General features: G+C 49.5%; 1 protein-coding gene across 4 annotated transcripts in view; it reads left to right on the top strand.

The window, feature by feature from the left end:
- Positions 1–16,620, top strand: part of UNC5D (unc-5 netrin receptor D) — an 88,799-nt gene that overhangs the window by 20,730 nt on the left and 51,449 nt on the right. For all 4 annotated transcript variants that reach the window (XM_056508812.1, XM_056508814.1, XM_056508813.1 and 1 more), the window contains exon 2: positions 13,028–13,246. In XM_056508812.1, the coding sequence (XP_056364787.1) occupies positions 13,028–13,246 (219 nt within the window). The remainder of the gene's footprint in view (positions 1–13,027; positions 13,247–16,620) is intronic.

Here is a 16,620-nt window from a genome sequence, read left to right on the forward strand (position 1 = left end):
CAACTGCTGCTGAGTTCATTGTGTGTTAGTTGGGCCCAGGAGAGCAGCCACCACCTCCTGCAGTTGATTATGCAAATGTGGATAAATATGTGAATACCTATTCCAACTTTTTATCCTCTGCAATCTAATGTCTCCCCTGACACAATACTCTCAAATTATCTTCAGTGAGTAATGACTTGCATTTAGCATTTTACACCAAACTGTCATATAGATCATTTTCCGTAATACTTTCCATAAATTAGGAATCCTCCCCCATGGAACGTGTGTGGCTGCCGGAGAGGTTTTTACAAGATTAAAAGTGCAAACAGCACAATTCCGGAGAAATCTGGAAACCCGTGAGCGGAGAGAAGTGGGGAATGTGGAGGTGAGAACAAATTCCAGGGGCACCAGTCAGAGCCCTGCAGGAGCCTTTGCCTCTCCCAAAATCTGATTTTTATCCCTGCAGGACCTTTTGGTTCTCCCAAAATCAGATTTTTGTCCCTGCAGGACCCTTTGCCTCTCCCAAAATGGGATTTTTGCCCCTGCAGGTGCCTTTTGGTTCTCCCAAAATGGGATTTTTGCCCCTGCAGGTGCCTTTTGGTTCTCCCAAAATCCGATTTTTGCCCCTGCAGGACCCTTTGGTTCTCCCAAAATCAGATTTTTATCCCTGCAGGACCCTTTGGTTCTCCCAAAATGGGATTTTTGCCCCTGCAGGACCCTTTGGTTCTCCCAAAATAGGATTTTTTCCTCTGCAGGACCCTTTGGTTCTCCCAAAATAGGATTTTTGCCCCTGCAGGTGCCTTTTGGTTCTCCCAAAATCCGATTTTTGCCCCTGCAGGACCCTTTGCCTCTCCTAAAATCAGATTTTTATCTCTGCAGGAGCACTTTTGGCGCTCCCAAAATGGGATTTTTGCCCCTGCAGGACCCTTTGGTTCTCCCAAAATGGGATTTTTGCCTTGGGTGGGGCGGGCTGGTGGCCCGAGGTCATTGTCCGTTAATTGCTGTCCTGGTTAATTGGCGTTCTGCTCTCCGGGAGCTCCTCCCCTCACCCGGGGCAGGTCTGGGGCTCTGGGAGGGGCAGGGGAGGATCCTGGAGCAGGGAGGTTCCAAGGGCTGGGCTGGAGCAACGGGGGCTGCTGTACTGGGCAAACTGGAGTTGTACTGGGCAAACTGGGAGCTGCTGTACTGGGCAAACTGGAGCAGCTCTGGGTAAACTGGAGCTGCTGTTCTGGGCAAACTGGAGTTGTACTGGGCAAACTGGGAGCTGCTGTACTGGGCAAACTGGAGCAGCTGTACTGGGTAAACTGGAGCTGCTGTTCTGGGCAAACTGGGAGCTGCTGTACTGGGTAAACTGGAGCTGTTCTGGGTAAACTGGGAGCTGCTGTACTGGGTAAACTGGAGCTGCTGTACTGGGTAAACTGGAGTTGTACTGGGCAAACTGGGAGCTGCTGTACTGGGTAAACTGGAGCTGCTCTGGGCAAACTTGGAGCTGCTGTACTGGGCAAAATGGAGTTGTACTGGGCAAACTGGGAGCTGCTGTACTGGGCAAAATGGGAGCTGCTGTACTGGGTAAACTGGAGCTGCTCTGAATAAACTGGAGCTGCTGTTCTGGGCAAACTGGAGCTGTTCTGGGTACACTGGAGCAGCTGTACTGGGCAAACTGGGAGCTGCTGTACTGGGCAAACTGGGAGCTGCTGTACTGGGTAAACTGGAGCTGCTATACTGGGCAAACTGGGAGCTGCTGTACTGGGTAAACTGGAGCTGCTGTACTGGGTAAACTGGAGCTGCTCTGAATAAACTGGGAGCTGCTGTACTGGGTAAACTGGAGCTGCTCTGGATAAACTGGAGTTGCTGAACTGGGCAAACTGGAGTAGCTGTACTGGGCAAACTGGAGTAGCTGTACTGGGCAAACTGGAGCAGCTGTACAGGGCAAACTGGAGCTGTACTGGGCAAACTGGAGCTGCCACCGTGGGATGGGAGCGTTGCTGGGATCTGCACGGGACCCCACCAGCCGGTATTTTCCCCCAAACCCGCTAAATGCGGCTGAATCATCTGTTCCTCTCGGAGCAGTGGGATTTTTGTTTCCTGTAATTATCATTTTAGCAACTTTCGGTGCCAGGCTCAACTTTGCTGCTCATTTTCCCCGCTGGGATTCGCCTCCTGCCGAGCTGGACCTGCAGGGTTTGGGGGGGAGGATTTGGATTGTTCCAGGAACAATTTGGGTTGTCCCACCCAAAACCAGCTCGTTGTGCCTCACTTTGGCACTAATGAATATTAAAGGCAGCGATCCTTGCGTGCCTGTCCCAGAGCAGCAGGTTTACTGCCAGCAGCACAGGTGATATTTCACAGGGACAGTGCAGGGGCCATAAAAGAGGAATTTTAGGAAACAAACAGGGCCAGGCCATCCAAATTCTCCCCAGGGCAGCCCTGTTTTGCTTTCCCTGTTTATGGAGCTACAGAGGAAAAGATAAAATTTTTATATTGCTTTTAACAAGAGATAAAAAGTGCTGGGAGTGTGAGTGCTGGGCAGGGGATAGGGAAAGGGGAATGGCAGGGATTTTGGGATGCTGTGCTGCAGTGGGGACAAGGTAAATTTATCCTGGAATTTATTCCTCACTCCCCAGATGAGTCAGAGATCCATGCTCAGGTGGAAATTCCCATTCTTGAGCCAAAGAAAGAGCAGACAAGAGCAAGACCATGTCTATTCCAAACAAAACTGATTTAAAATCCAGAGTTTTGAATTGAAACAGCATAAAAATGAGAAAGAGGAGATTTGTTACTCAGCCACTCTTTCACATCACAGTCACTCACAGAAGGAGCAGTTACCTTAAAAAAAAAAAAAAAAAAAAGCATTGTTACCTTGAAAACCAGATCTGATCCGGTTTGCACTTGAGGATTTTCATTGTAATTAAGTGGAATTGCTGTGCCTTGCTCTCAGAAGCTCCAGCCAGACACCAGCAGGACCTCATTAAAGATTGCTGAACAGGTTTTTTTCCCCTCATTTGGTTACTTCCCTACTGCTCCTTTCATCCCTTTCCCCTGGTTGTGCATTGCTGAGCGTGGCAGGGGAGTGGAAAGTTCCCCTTGAAGCCTCCACAACCTTTAATTTATGGCTGGGCTCTGCCCTGAGCCCAGATCCAGGCAGAGCTGGATTTTCAAAGGCTTTGCTGCATCCTGCTTATGCAATTCCAGACTGGGAATCTTTCCTTGGAGGGAGGTCTTGCCTGGGCTGGGGGTGTCCATCAGCCCTGGAAATCCCTTGGATTTGGGATCCTTTTGCTGCTGTTCCCTCTTTTGGGTTGTTCCCCCACAACCCCACAAGGAATTGTCACCTCCACCCTGGAATTCCAAATGGAATTTTTCCACTCTTTTTACTGCCCACCGTGGTTGTGGTGTTTAATTCCAGGGGAAATCAGGGATTTATCTGCTATGACATCCCTGCAAACCCAAAACACCTCTGCAGAACTCCCAGGCTTTGGGATTCACATTCCAGCACTGGGAATATTGGGTGTGCCTGACAATGAATTGTAGCTCGATTGGGCTTTTTGAATTTTGTTTGGGTTTTTTACAAAGCTGGTTCCGAGTTCTGAAATGAACCTCTGACCACAAAGTGCTTGGAAAATCCAACCTCTGAGCATCCCTTTTTTTCTCTTTTGCTTCATTTTATGGCCAGATTTTACACCACCATAAGGAAAACTTATTGAATATTCACTGTCCAGTGTGCATTAGTTAAAAGCCAGCTGAAGGAGGAGGTGGCCAGAATGGAAAATCCTCTCAGCCCTGGAAGAGCCCCTGCAGCAGAACTCTTCTCCTGCCTGAGCTGCTTCATTCAGACAAGAGGATTTCGTGGGGATTTTATTTTTTTTTTTTCCACTCGATATTATTCTTAATTAGCCCTCAAAACACGAGACAGAATGTGCCTTTTGGGGCTGAGCTCAGCCTAATTAACAGAGTATTCCACCAGATCTGGGGCTATTATTGCACTGCTGCTCCTCCCTGCAGGACACACATCCCCTGTTTGTGTCGTTAAGGCTCCATAAAGCCATAAAAAGGGGCTGCATTTGGAACTGCAGGGTTTTCATCCCCCTTTTAGGGCTGGAAGGGGAGCAGCAGGGAGGTCTGAGCCCGCTGCAGGGAGCTGTGCCTGGAGATCCATCCCAGCATCACAGAGTGTTTGATCCCAGCAGAACTGATTTATTGATTTACCAAATTCCAGGCCCAGCCTGCACAGCCTGGGTGGTGTTTCAGTGATTTTGGAGCCTGGTGGAGGGTGATGGATGGGCCGAGGGCTGGGCTTTGGCAATGGTGGAATTTATCTGTGCTGATTTATTCACCTTGCAGAGACCAAGCAGCTCCTGGGGGTGCCTGGCTGGGTCTGGCCTTGCTGGGCTGGCTCAGGGTGGGCACTGGGACAGGGCTCAGGTTTAAGTCCAGCCCAGTGCTAGGGCTGGTTCTGGATATCCATAAATCCCAAGATCTGTGTGTTTGGTTCCTGACTTCAATAAGACACAAAACCTCACACCAGAGTGGGGCTGGCTGGGATTCCTGTGATTGATGGTTTGTACTCAAATACCCAAAACGCCGGCTGGGAGCACCCAGAGTGTGACACTGCTGGGATTTGGGACGGGTTTTGTTTGGTTTGTTTTGGTTTATTTGTGCCTGGTGGGATCCTGGTGGTGAATGGTGCTGCCTGTGCCCGTGGGTTGTGTTTCTCACAAGCGATGATGGAGTTTGGTGATGAGGAAAATGAGTTTAAAATGTCACAGCACTGCCCTGGTGATGTAAATCACATCATTGTTTTCTAACCTCGTGTATTTAAGTTCAGCCCAAGGTAACACCACTCGTTTTAGCAGTGGGCAAAGCAAAGGCAGTCTCATTTTTACACCAAGTGTCTCTCGTTTGTACCTGTTGATTTCTCAAGATCCAGAATGAAAGATGTCTGGATGGAGTTTAAGTGGTTTTGTATCTTCTCAAAAATCTATAAACCACATGTTAAGCACACGTGAGATCTGTCACTGCCCCGTTCCTTGATGCTTTCAGATGTTTTTACTGAGTCTTTTTTATGGAAATGCAGATTTTTATCTCCATGTTGTTTATCTCCTCCTCGTTTCCAAACCAACCCTTGCCGTGATTTCGGCTATTTCCTGCGGCTCATGATTTCATAAATTCCTGTTCAGGCACTGCTGTTCCCTGCAAGGGGAGATCAGAGCTGTCAGACTTGACAAATAAATCTCCAAGTCTTGGAACAAAAGGGCTCCGAGTCCCCGAGCAGGCTGCGAGCGCGGGGTTAATAACGCTGCGAGAGGATGACTCAGGCGGCAGGGAAGTAACGAGTGATTTTATCACGCTGCAGATATGAAAAGGATATTGTTCACAGGGCACTGGAGCAGGGCTCCTGAATAATTCCAACTTCTTCCCGGAGCTTTTCCTGACAGACGAGCAGAGCGCGGGGGCAGAGCCCGGCCGGGGTTCTGCGGGGTCTGAGCGGGGCTGGCACATCCCAGGGCTGGAACTGGCTCAGAGGAGCAGCTTGAGGTGCAGGGGAGCAGGTTTCCATTCAGGGGCAGTTCTGGGATGGATGGATGGATGAATGGATGGATGGATGGATGGATGGATGGATGGATGGATGGATGGATGGATGGATGGGAACTGTTCGTTGGGATGAATTCTCAGTGCCAGCTCCTGAGACACTCGGGGGTGTCTGGTGAGGATTCCTGCTCACAGCGTTCCCAAGACTCTTTAGGATCAGTTTCCATCCAGGGGCAGTTCTGGGATGGGGCGATGGATGGATGGATGGATGGGAACAGTTCATTGGGATGAGTTCTTGGTTTCAGCTCCTGGGACTGAGCTCAGAGAGTGCCTGTGAGAATTCTTGCTTAGAGCATTCCCAAGGCTCTTTAGGATCAGTTTCCATTTGGGGGCAGTTCTGGGATGGGGTGAATGAGGGATGGATGGATGGATGGATAATGGATGGATGGGAACTGTTCGTTGGGATGAGCTCCTGAGACACTCAGGGGGTGTCTGGTGAGGATTCCTGCTCACAGCATTCCCAAGGCTCTTTAGGATCAGTTTCCATCCAGGGGCAGTTCTGGGATGGGGCGATGGATGGATGGATGGATGGATGGATGGATGGATGGGAGCAGCTCAAGGGATGAATTCTCAGTGTCAGCTCCTGGGACACTCAGGGGGTGTCTGTGGGGCTGATTCCTGCTCAGCAGCCTGTCCCTGTCCAAGGCACAGCCCCATGATGTTCCCAAGGCCCGTCAGGATCAGCTGGATCATTCAGAAGGGAGATGAAACCCTCCCCACTTTGTTCTGCTGGCAGCAGAGCGCGGGGCTGCCTTTGTCTCTGGCAGCCGTCTGGGCTGACGAGGGAGGCTTTGTTCATTATTAATAACAAATTGTCACCGGCCTCGCTCCTCTCTGTTCTCCTCTCCCAACATGAAACACAGGACCGTGAAGAGCTGCTCCAACAAAGAGTGACAGAACGCTCAGGCTGCAGCCCCAGAGCAGATTTGGCCCTTGTTGGAGGTGTTGGTGTCCTCCCCTCCCTGCAGGTGCCAGGGGTTGTCTGAGCACTGCTGTGCCTCGCTCTGCTCCTGCTGGGCTGAGCAGGGGATCCAGCTGGGAAGCAGCAGGAACTGGAAGTTTTCCAGCACGGCCAGGTTGCAGGGAGCCAGTTCCAGCAGAGCTGCTCCCACAGGGAGGCACAGGGAGGGTGAGGTGCCAGCTCTCCCTTGTGTGTCTGCATATTTTCAGAGTTCAATATCCTGACAGGGCTGGCAGTGGCTGAGGGGCTTGGACACCCCAAAGACCCCCAGATGAACCAGAGTGGGAAAGGAGCTCAGCACCAGCTGCAAGTCGAGCACGTGCTTCATCCTGAGCAGCAGCCTGGGAGCTGCTGCAGCTCAGCCAGGGCTGGATGGGAGCTCAGGCTGCTGGCACCAGCTCGGGGATATTTTTAGCTGCTCACACAGCACCAGGAGGGGAAGGTTCCAGACAGGGCTTGGAGGAGCTGAGCCAGCCTCACCTGGCGCTTCCCCAGGGGAGCAACAGCAAACTGAGAACTGGGAGAGCATCCAAAAAAGCAGGGGTGGGGTGGGAATGCAGCATTCACGTGGGGAATGATGGAACTGGGGAGGCTGCTGGAGCCACATCCTGCTCTCCATCCTGAGAGACAGAGCCCAGCTGGGCTGAGCTGCAGGAGCAGCTCCCACAGGAGCTGGATCCTCACCCATCACCGGGGCTGACATTTATTGCACCTAATAAACCCCACGTGTCCCAACACTGAGCAACTCAACTCAAATATCATGTTCAGGGAGCAGGAAGGAGACAGATTTTAATGTCATACTCCATAATTTTTGACAAGCTGAGGGGAAAAAAAAAGATGGGAGTGCTGGGGGATGTTATTGCTGCTTTTTGTTCTGAGAGTGGCTGGTGAGTGGTGAGAGCACAGAGGTGGCCGCTCACCCTCTTCTCCTGTTCTGTTAGGGACTGAAAAAAAGCAGATTTTCATCAGGTTTCCAGCTCTGGGTGTTATAAAAACCCCCAGCACTGAGTCCCAAGGTCTGTATTCTGTATTTCTGAGCCGTTCTGCATTCAGCCCGTGGGTTGCATTACAGGGAGCGACCATCAGCCTCCGCTTCCAAATTGGAATATTCCCGCTCCTAATGGCACGAAAACCCCTGCAAATGGGTGCTTGTTCAACATAAAAATTACCAGCAATTTGAGGATAAGTCATGGAGGATGTAATGACTTGTATTACAAGGTTCAGGGAAATTGAAGTGTGAATTGGGATCTGAAGGGGCGGCTTTGTTCTCTGCCAGGAGTTCAGTCCTGAGCAGGACCTGAGGAAAATCGCTGCCCTTCCCTCCCCAGAGCCTTTCATCTGCTGGAAAAGTAGTGTTTGGGTCGTGGTGTTCCCTCTCCCACGCAGAAGAAGAAATTGGGGTTGTTAACTGAGCAATAGCATGATTTCATGGAGGCCAAAAAAATGAAGGAAAAGCAAAAAATATTCCTTTATAAACCAACCCAAAATCTCAAAGTTTCCTCCAGTCTTAGGGGATTAAAGAGGTGTTCTGGGCCTTCCTGAAATGCTGAAGCAACCCCACAGGAAGGAATTTTTCCCATCAGCAAATGCTGGAGATCTCAGAGCTGGTGTCACCTGCAGCCCCTTCGTGGAGATCTGGAAAATTCCGTAGAATTTTGTAAAATCTGTAAAAAAAATTATCGGAAAAGCCTTGTAGAGATTCTGTAAAAGATCAAAATTTCCCAAAACCGGGCTGAAAATGGGGAAAGGGATCTGGGACAGCAGGAAGGGCTTTGCTTAGAGGGGAGGTGGGGGATTGGAGCTCTCCACGGTGTGAGTGTGGCAGCCTGAGGATTTCAGAGGGAATGAGGATCCTTTGGAATCCTTTGGAATTCTTTTGGAATCTCTGGTGCTGGCTGCACCGGCTCCTCCAGCTGGGAATCCGCCGGGTCTTTACCATGACAAAAGCAGCCCCAGCCTGAAATGCCCATTCTGTGTGAGAAGCAGCATGGAGCAGGATATGGAAAAGATTTCTCACAAAGTAGCTTGTGATTCAGATGGAAAATGTCAGGTTTTGAAAATTATTAATCTTTGTGCTGCACAAAACCGTCAGCTGTAGGGGCGTTGGGTGTGGGAGGTTCCTGCGGGAGAGCGTTTCCAAATGGGGTTTTTTTGGGGGTTGTTTTTCTCTTTCCCTTTGTTTTTTTTGGGGGGGATTCTTTTGTTCCTTCGCCCACGAGAGGCTGAGTAAACAGGCAGCTGAAGCTGCTGATGGGGACGGGGAAGGTGGTGACAGCAGAGTCAGGGGAGCGTCACCAGCACGGGCTGTGAGTCACTGCAGGGGAGATGGAGAGGGGATAATGGGAATGGGAAATGGGAAATAGGAATTAGGGGAAATGGGAATGGGAAATGGGAACTAGGAGAAACGGGAATGGGAAATAGGAATTAGGAGAAATGGGAATGGGAAATGGGAATTAGGAGAAATGGGAATGGGAAATGGGAATTAGGAGAAATGGGAATGGGAAATGGGAAATGGGAAATAGGAATTAGGAGAAGTGGAAATGGGAAATGGGAATGGGAAATGGGAATGGGAAATGGGAAATAGGAATTAGGAGAAATGGAAATGGGAAATGGGAAATAGGAATTAGGGGAAATGGGAATGGGAAATGGGAAATAGGAATTAGGAGAAATGGAAATGGGAAATGGGAAATAGGAATTAGGAGAAATGGGAATGGGGAATGGGAATGGGAAATAGGAATTAGGAGAAATGGGAAATAGGAATTAGGAGAAATGGGAATGGGAAATGGGAATTAGGAGAAATGGGAATGAAAATGGGAAATAGGAATTAGGAGAAATGGGAATGGGAATGAAAATGGGAAATAGGAATTAGGAGAAATGGGAATGGGAAATGGGATTTGGAATGAGAAATGGGAATGGGGAATGGGAATGGGAAATAGGAATTAGGAGAAATGGGGATGAAAATGGGAAATAGGAATTAGGGGAAATGGGAATGGGAAATGGGAAGGGAAACGGGAAAATAGGAATTAGGAGAAATGGGAATGGGAAATGGGAAATAGGAATTAGGAGAAATGGGGATGAAAATGGGAAATAGGAGTTAGGGGAAATGGGAATGGGAAATGGGAAATAGGAATTAGGAGAAATGGGAATGGGAAATGGGAAAGAAAATGGGAAATAGGAATTAGGGGAAATGGGAATGGGAAATAGGAAGGGAAATGGAAATAGGAATGGAAATGGGAATGGAAATTGGAATAGGAATGGGAATGGAAATGAGAAATAGGAATGGGAAATGGGAAATAGGAAGGGAAATGGGAATGGGAATGGAAATCGGAATAGGAATAGAAATGGGAATAGGAAAAAAAAAAACAACTGCCTGGAGGATAGTTTTGGACACTTCAAAAGCTGGACAGAAATCCCAAATCTGTTTTGTGAGGAAAAAACATAAAATTTTACATCCCAAAGTTTATTGTTTAACTGCTATATTTGTTTCCTGAATCACAATGAAATAAAAATTCTAAATATGAAGATCCATCATTAAATTCAATTTGTGCAAAGTGCAACAGGGACTGGAAATTCCTGCAAATGCAGCCAAGTACAGGATTTTACAGGAACTAGGAAATCTGGGTTCCAGATTTTCTCCTCTAAACTCCTGTTGAAATTGGGCACTGCATGTTGGAATTACGTCTATTAATACTTAAAGGGCCCAATTTTCTCAGCAATTGAGTCACCTGAATGAGAGAAGGAGCTGCAGTTCCTCAGTCTGGTTTTAATGAGCTCATCAGGGATTTAAGGCTCTGCTGTTGAGAGTTGCTCTGTGATGTCTCACTCAGCCACTGAGTGTCCCTAAATTGTAATTTCATCATTTATTATTGCTGTGGTCTCGAGCTCTCAGCATGGGAAGGGAGCTCTGTTTTTGGAGCTTGGTTTCTCTCTCAGTCTGGGTGAAATGTTTGTTCCTAACTTTTTTCCCCCACTCCTTTCTTTTTCATTTCTATTATTGTCATAAAAAGATTTAAAGTCCCTTTTGGCCTCGTGTGCAGAGCGTAAAACACAAAACCCTTCTTGAAAGGTAATTTTCCAGGAATGAAAAGCACAAGAATTGTGTGTCAGGCTTTGCTCTTCCGTCATTTGCTGCTGCTACAAAACAGCTTTCTGTGTGTAGCTCTGAGGGGCCACAATCCCAAAAACTGGAAAAAAAACTGGCATGTTTTTTTTTTGTGTAGCTCTGAAGGGCCAGAATCCCAAAAACTGACATGGAAAACCTCAGGGATTTGTAATCAACCCCTGGGAACGTTCCAGCAGCTCCTGCAGCAATGTGAATTTGAATTAGGGCACAGCAAAGGTGATCACAAGATGAAAAAACAGTGAGGTAAAATCCTGAGTGTTAAGGGCACTTTGGGAGGTAAATGGGGAAAATGTGATTTATCCAGGAATGTTGTGCTGATTCCACCTGGAGCAGGAATGTCCAGGCAACTCCACGTGTAAAATACAGAAATATCTGCCTATGAGGGGGAGGGAATGGGGAATTATTCCTGGTTTTGTGTGCTGGGACCTCGGCTGGTTGGATTTTCAAAGGAAAATGTCAAAGGGAAAAGATTGATTTACCTGGTCATGGGAGAGGTTTTCATCACTCCCAAAAAAAGCCAGACCACACAATCCAGACACTGCCAGGAGAAATCCTCCCTGGATTTCAGTGGGGCTGGGATTTCCTCCTCTGCCTTGCCCTAAATAGCAAATTCAGTGGAAAAACTCGGGGTCACTGGGAGTTCTCCAGCTGGGTGATCCTCACGGATCAGCTGCTGCTCCAGGGGTGGGGGCGCCTCGATGGGAGCCTGGGATTTCCCAGCCTCTCCAAAATCTTGTGACATTTTTTTTTGTTATTTCCTATAAAACTTGGATTTAACAAAGCCTGCGGGGACGCAGCGCTGCTGAGGATTGACAAGATGGAAATTGGCATCAATGTAAAACGCTGAAAGGTGTGATAATATTTTACAAAGCACCCTGAGAAGGGGCTGAAGCTCTGCAGTGATGGGAGGTGGCTGTGATTTCCCAGCACAGCTCGGGGAGTGTTTGCACACACAGAGCTCCGTGCTGAGGGACAGCTCCCCGGGTCTGACAGAAATAAAACAATTCCCGTTATTCTGTCCCCTCCTAGACCCAGCAAGGGTTTGGTTTCCCTTCTCAGCACCACAGCTTCCCTCCCACCTGCCTTAATTTCACAGTTTTGGGTTCTGTCACCTCCCCCTGCCCTCAGCTGCTCCCTCCATCCTCACAGCATCCCGTTATCCCCGGCTGTGCTCTCTGATTTCCCTGCAGAAATCAATCCCTTCTCACCCACATCTGTCACCTGCCTCTGAATCTCTGCCAAAAACCGACCAGGTGCTGAAATAAATTCCAGCCTTGCTGGAGATCGATGGGAATTTCCTGGGTTTGACAGCGGCCACGAGGATTTGGCTGGGTGGGAATTGTTCTAATGTTCAGGGCTCTGGAATTCAGGAATGAGGATTTGGCTGGGTGGGAGCTGTTCCAAAGGCAAAGCTCTGTTCCAGAGTTCAGGAATTCAGGGATGAGGATTTGGCTGGGTGGGAATTGTTCTAATGTTCAGGGCTCTGGAATTCAGGAACGAGGATTTGGCTGGGTGGGATTTGTTCTAAAGTTCTGCTGCAGGGCTCTGGAATTCAGGAATGAGGATTTGGCTGGGTGGGATTTGTTCTAAAGTTCTGCTGCAGGGCTCTGGAATTCAGGAATGAGGATTTGGCTGGGTGGGAGCTGTTCCAAAGGCAAAGCTCTGTTCCAGAGTTCAGGAATTCAGGGATGAGGATTTGGCTGGGTGGGAATTGTTCTAATGTTCAGGGCTCTGGAATTCAGGAACGAGGATTTGGCTGGGTTAGATTTGTTCTAAAGTTCTGCTGCAGGGCTCTGGAATTCAGGAACGAGGATTTGGCTGGGTGGGATTTGTTCTAAAGGCAAAGCTCTGTTCCAGAGTTCAGGAATTCAGGAACAAGGATTTGGCTGGGTGGGATTTGTTCTAAAGGCAAAGCTCTGTTCCAGAGTTCAGGAATTCAGGAACAAGGATTTGGCTGGGTGGGATTTGTTCTAAAGGCAAAGCTCTGCTCCAGAGTTCAGGAATTCAGGAACTGAGGCACCTGGGCCCATCCCCTGCTGCAGGAATGCCCTCAGCCCCAGTGGCAGCTGGGGATCACCACTCTTGGTGGAAACTTCTCCATCCACATCCTGCAGCTTCTGGACCCTCGGTTCTCCACTGTGGGGCAGATTTCTGCTGGTTCTGATGCTGTTTGGTGGCAGTTTGACAATCCTTAAACTTCAATTATTTGATTTTTTTTTTCCTGTGTGTTTATGTCCCAACCCAGCAGCTCTGCAGGCACTCCCAGAGTAAAACCCATCCTAAATAAAACCCCAAGCTGGTTTTTCACTCCAGCAACAAAACGAGGGGAGAGAAGAAACATGGAAAACGTGACTTGTCCTTTGTTTGCCTTTCAGGAAATGAGAACAGCGAGGCCCTGCCCGAGTCCATCCCCTCGGCCCCGGGGACCCTGCCCCATTTCCTGGAGGAGCCGGACGATTCCTACATCATCAAGAGCAACCCCATCGTGCTGCGCTGCAGGGCCGTGCCCGCCATGCAGATCTTCTTCAAGTGCAACGGGGAGTGGGTGCACCAGAACGAGCACGTGTCCCACGAGAGCCTGGACGAGGCCACAGGTGAGCCAGGAGCTGGTCAGGACAGATCCCAGTGGGAATCACAGTGGTGACCCCACCAGGAGCTGGTCAGGACAGATCCCAGTGGGAATTCCAGTGCTGACCCTGCCAGGAGTTGGGTCTGGACAGATCCCAGTGGGAATTCCAGTGGTGACCTCACAGGGAGCTGGTTCTGGACAGATCCCAGTGGGAATTCCAGTGCTGACCCTGCCAGGAGCTGGTTCTGGACAGATCCCAGTGGGAATCACAGTGCTGACCCTGCCAGGAGCTGGATCAGGACAGATCCCAGTGGGAATCACAGTGCTGACCCTGCCAGGAGCTGGTCAGGACAGATCCCAATGGGAATCACAGTGCTGACCCCACAGGGAGCTGGTCATGGACAGATCCCAGTGGGAATCCTAGTGCTGACCCCACAGGGAGCTGGTCATGGACAGATCCCAATGGGAATCACAGTGCTGACCCTGCCAGGAGCTGGGTCTGGACAAATCCCAGTAGGAATACCAGTGCTGACCCCACGAAGAGCTCTGCAGGGAGTTGGATCTCCTCTGATTCCATTAGTAGCAGGAGCTGGAAATAGGGCAACTCCAGTTTTTATTGGATTTTTCTTGGGTTGGACCCTGGATTTGCCCCCTGTCCCATTTTTCTTGGGTTGGACCCTGGGGTTTGCCCCCAGCCCATTTTTATAGGATTTTTGTTGGGTTGGAGCCTGGGGTTTGCTCCCAGCCCCAGTTTTTATGGGATTTTTCTTGGGTTTGACCCTGGGTTTGCCCCCCGTCCCATTTTTATAGGATTTTTGTTGAGTTGGACCCTGGGGTTTGCCCCTAGCCCATTTTTATCGGATTTTTGTTGGGTTGGACCCTGGGTTTGCCCCCAGCCCCAGTTTTTATGGGATTCCTGCTGGGATTTTGCCCTCAGCCCCATCCAGGGCAGGAATTCAGGTGGGAATAACCCAAGCAGGAGAAATCCACGGCGTCCAGTGCGTGTGGAAGAGAAGAGAAGGAGAAGGGAGAGACCTGGGAGTGCTGAGGAGATCTGCTCAGCCCCGAGCAGAGCCTGGAGCTCCTCTCCTTTGGCTGAGGAGCTTTGCAGACCGATTGGGCTGTGGCTCCACAGCTCTGGCTGTTATTGCCTTCTCCCCTCTCCCCTCCCAGCATTGCTAGGCAACCCCCAGCCTTGGCAGCAGCGCTCTGTGTACAACACCTTCTCCAGCAACACAAGAAATTCCTTTTTTAGAGGCAAAAATGCCATTTAAAAAGAAGTTGCACCTCTTAAAGTAGTGCTTGGCATTCTTTTGAAGTGACACATTCTGAAGAAATTTCGTATTAGAGGAAGGTTTTTTTTGTAAATGCTAATCTGAATGAATTTTAATTTTTGCGGTTACCTTTTCAGAAATAATTTAATAGGCATAACCTTTACTTCCAAAGGCACTGCTGAATCAATATGGGAGAAATGTCGTCCTTAAAAGCTTTCCTTCCATATGGTTACAGAAAATCTCTCTGTGAGTGCTGCAATTATGTTTTCTAAGCTTTGGGTTAATAGCAGAACAAACCAAGATGGGTTGCACAAGGTGGGATTTAAATGATATCAAGGTTGGAGACACAGAGCAGCAGGGCTGGGATCACAGAATGGTTTGGGTTGGGATCATGGAATGGTTTGCGTTGGGATCATGGCATAGTTTGGGTTGGGATCATGGAATAGTTTGGGTTGAGATCATGAAATGGTTTGGGTTGGGATCATGGCATAGTTTGGGTTGGGATCATGGAATGGTTTGGGTTGGGATCATGGAATGGTTTGCGTTGGGAGAAAATTCATCCGTGGCCAGGACCAGTTCCTCTACCCACAAAAATGCTGCAAGAGTGGGGATGCCCCAAAAATCTGCACCCAAAACCCAGGTGCTGCAGGCAGGGCAGTTCCCAGGTGCCACAATTGTCCTCAAGGCACCAAACTGCAGAGAGGGGCAGCCCTGAAGGGAATTCTCTCACCACCATCTGTGTCCAGAGCCAGGAATTCGTTTGGAATTCTTCCTCAGCCTTCAGGGAGGAGCAGCTGCTGGGTTTGGATTTTTTTGGCATGAATGTGCAGTGCCCTCGTTTTTGGGGTCACAGCCCAGGGTCTGCTGCCCTGGGGGCTCCAGCTGGGAAAAACTGTTCTGGGATTTGTGCCAAAAATGGAGATTTTGGTTAAAGGGCTTCTGCACTGAAAGGGTCTGACCCTCTCCACTCTTCCACTGCTGAGAGAATGTGGAGAAGTGGTGGAGAAGTGGAGAAGTGGAGAAGTGGTGAAAAGCAGCAGCCAGGAGCCCGGGCTGGGGGGATTTGGTCTGAAGGCAGAGAAGGTGCCTGTGGGGCTGCAGTGGCACCCGGGGGTCCCAAGGCAGGGACTCCCCATGGGCTCTGTCACCCCGATGGGCACCCAGCCCAGTTTTCCATGACTTTGCTTTTATAGGAGAGGAATAAAAACGTCTGAGTGGCCCAGGAGTGTCTGTGAGGAGCAGCAGCAGGACAGGGGGTGGGGGGTTGCTGCTGCCTGGGGATGTCTGGAAGGTTTTTCCTGGAATGTCCCTGTGGAGGTTTTGCTGCTCTGCCTCTGCTTTTCCTGTTTATTCCCAAGCCTGGCAGAGCAGGGACTTTGTTCTCTCCTCATCAAGGGAGAGCCGAGCTCGTGGATGCTGCTGTGATCAAAGCCTGGTAATTAGGGGCTGATTAATTTCCCTCTGCTGCATTTCCTGCACACTCCAGAACCTGCCTGGATATTTGGGGTTGGGGTTGAGCAGAGTCCCGGCGCTGCTCGCAGAGTTTCCTTGTCTGATAACTGGAAGGATTACAGCAATAACTGCTGTCAGTGTTTTTCTCATTTAAACAAATAAAGCTGACAAATGCCGAAGTTCTCTGCAGCTCCGTTGTGTTTAGTACACGAAGAGCAATTATTCATCTGCTGCCAGCCCGGGTCTGTGCAGCTCGAGCATCCAGCAGAGCCCATTAGCATTTCAGTGCCACAGCCAGCACTTGATATTCTGCACGGCTCTACTGTAAAACAAAAGATGATGGTTCTAATTTGCACAATAATTTAAAGGGTTGGGCTCGCGGTGCTTATTGGAGTTATTGGAGTCGCAGGTAAGATGTCGCTGTGGATTGTGAGGCGCCTGGTTTGATTTGGGTGGGTTTGTCACTCCCCGGGAAGGATTTTCCTGGCGTTTCCCGAGGTGCAGAGGGGAGCTGGGTGTGTTTGCTGCTGAAATAGCGGGGTGATAAATGGAGAATGTTCCTCTCCTCCCAGCAGGTTTGCTTGCTGGCGTTGTTCCTATAACAAATGGAAGGAGCTGTCCTTTCTCCATAAACAAAGCATCACTTCCCCCAAAGACGCCGCCTTCTCCAGAG

This window comes from Oenanthe melanoleuca, chromosome 22 (assembly GCF_029582105.1).
Source record: "Oenanthe melanoleuca isolate GR-GAL-2019-014 chromosome 22, OMel1.0, whole genome shotgun sequence".
Taxonomy (NCBI): domain Eukaryota; kingdom Metazoa; phylum Chordata; class Aves; order Passeriformes; family Muscicapidae; genus Oenanthe; species Oenanthe melanoleuca.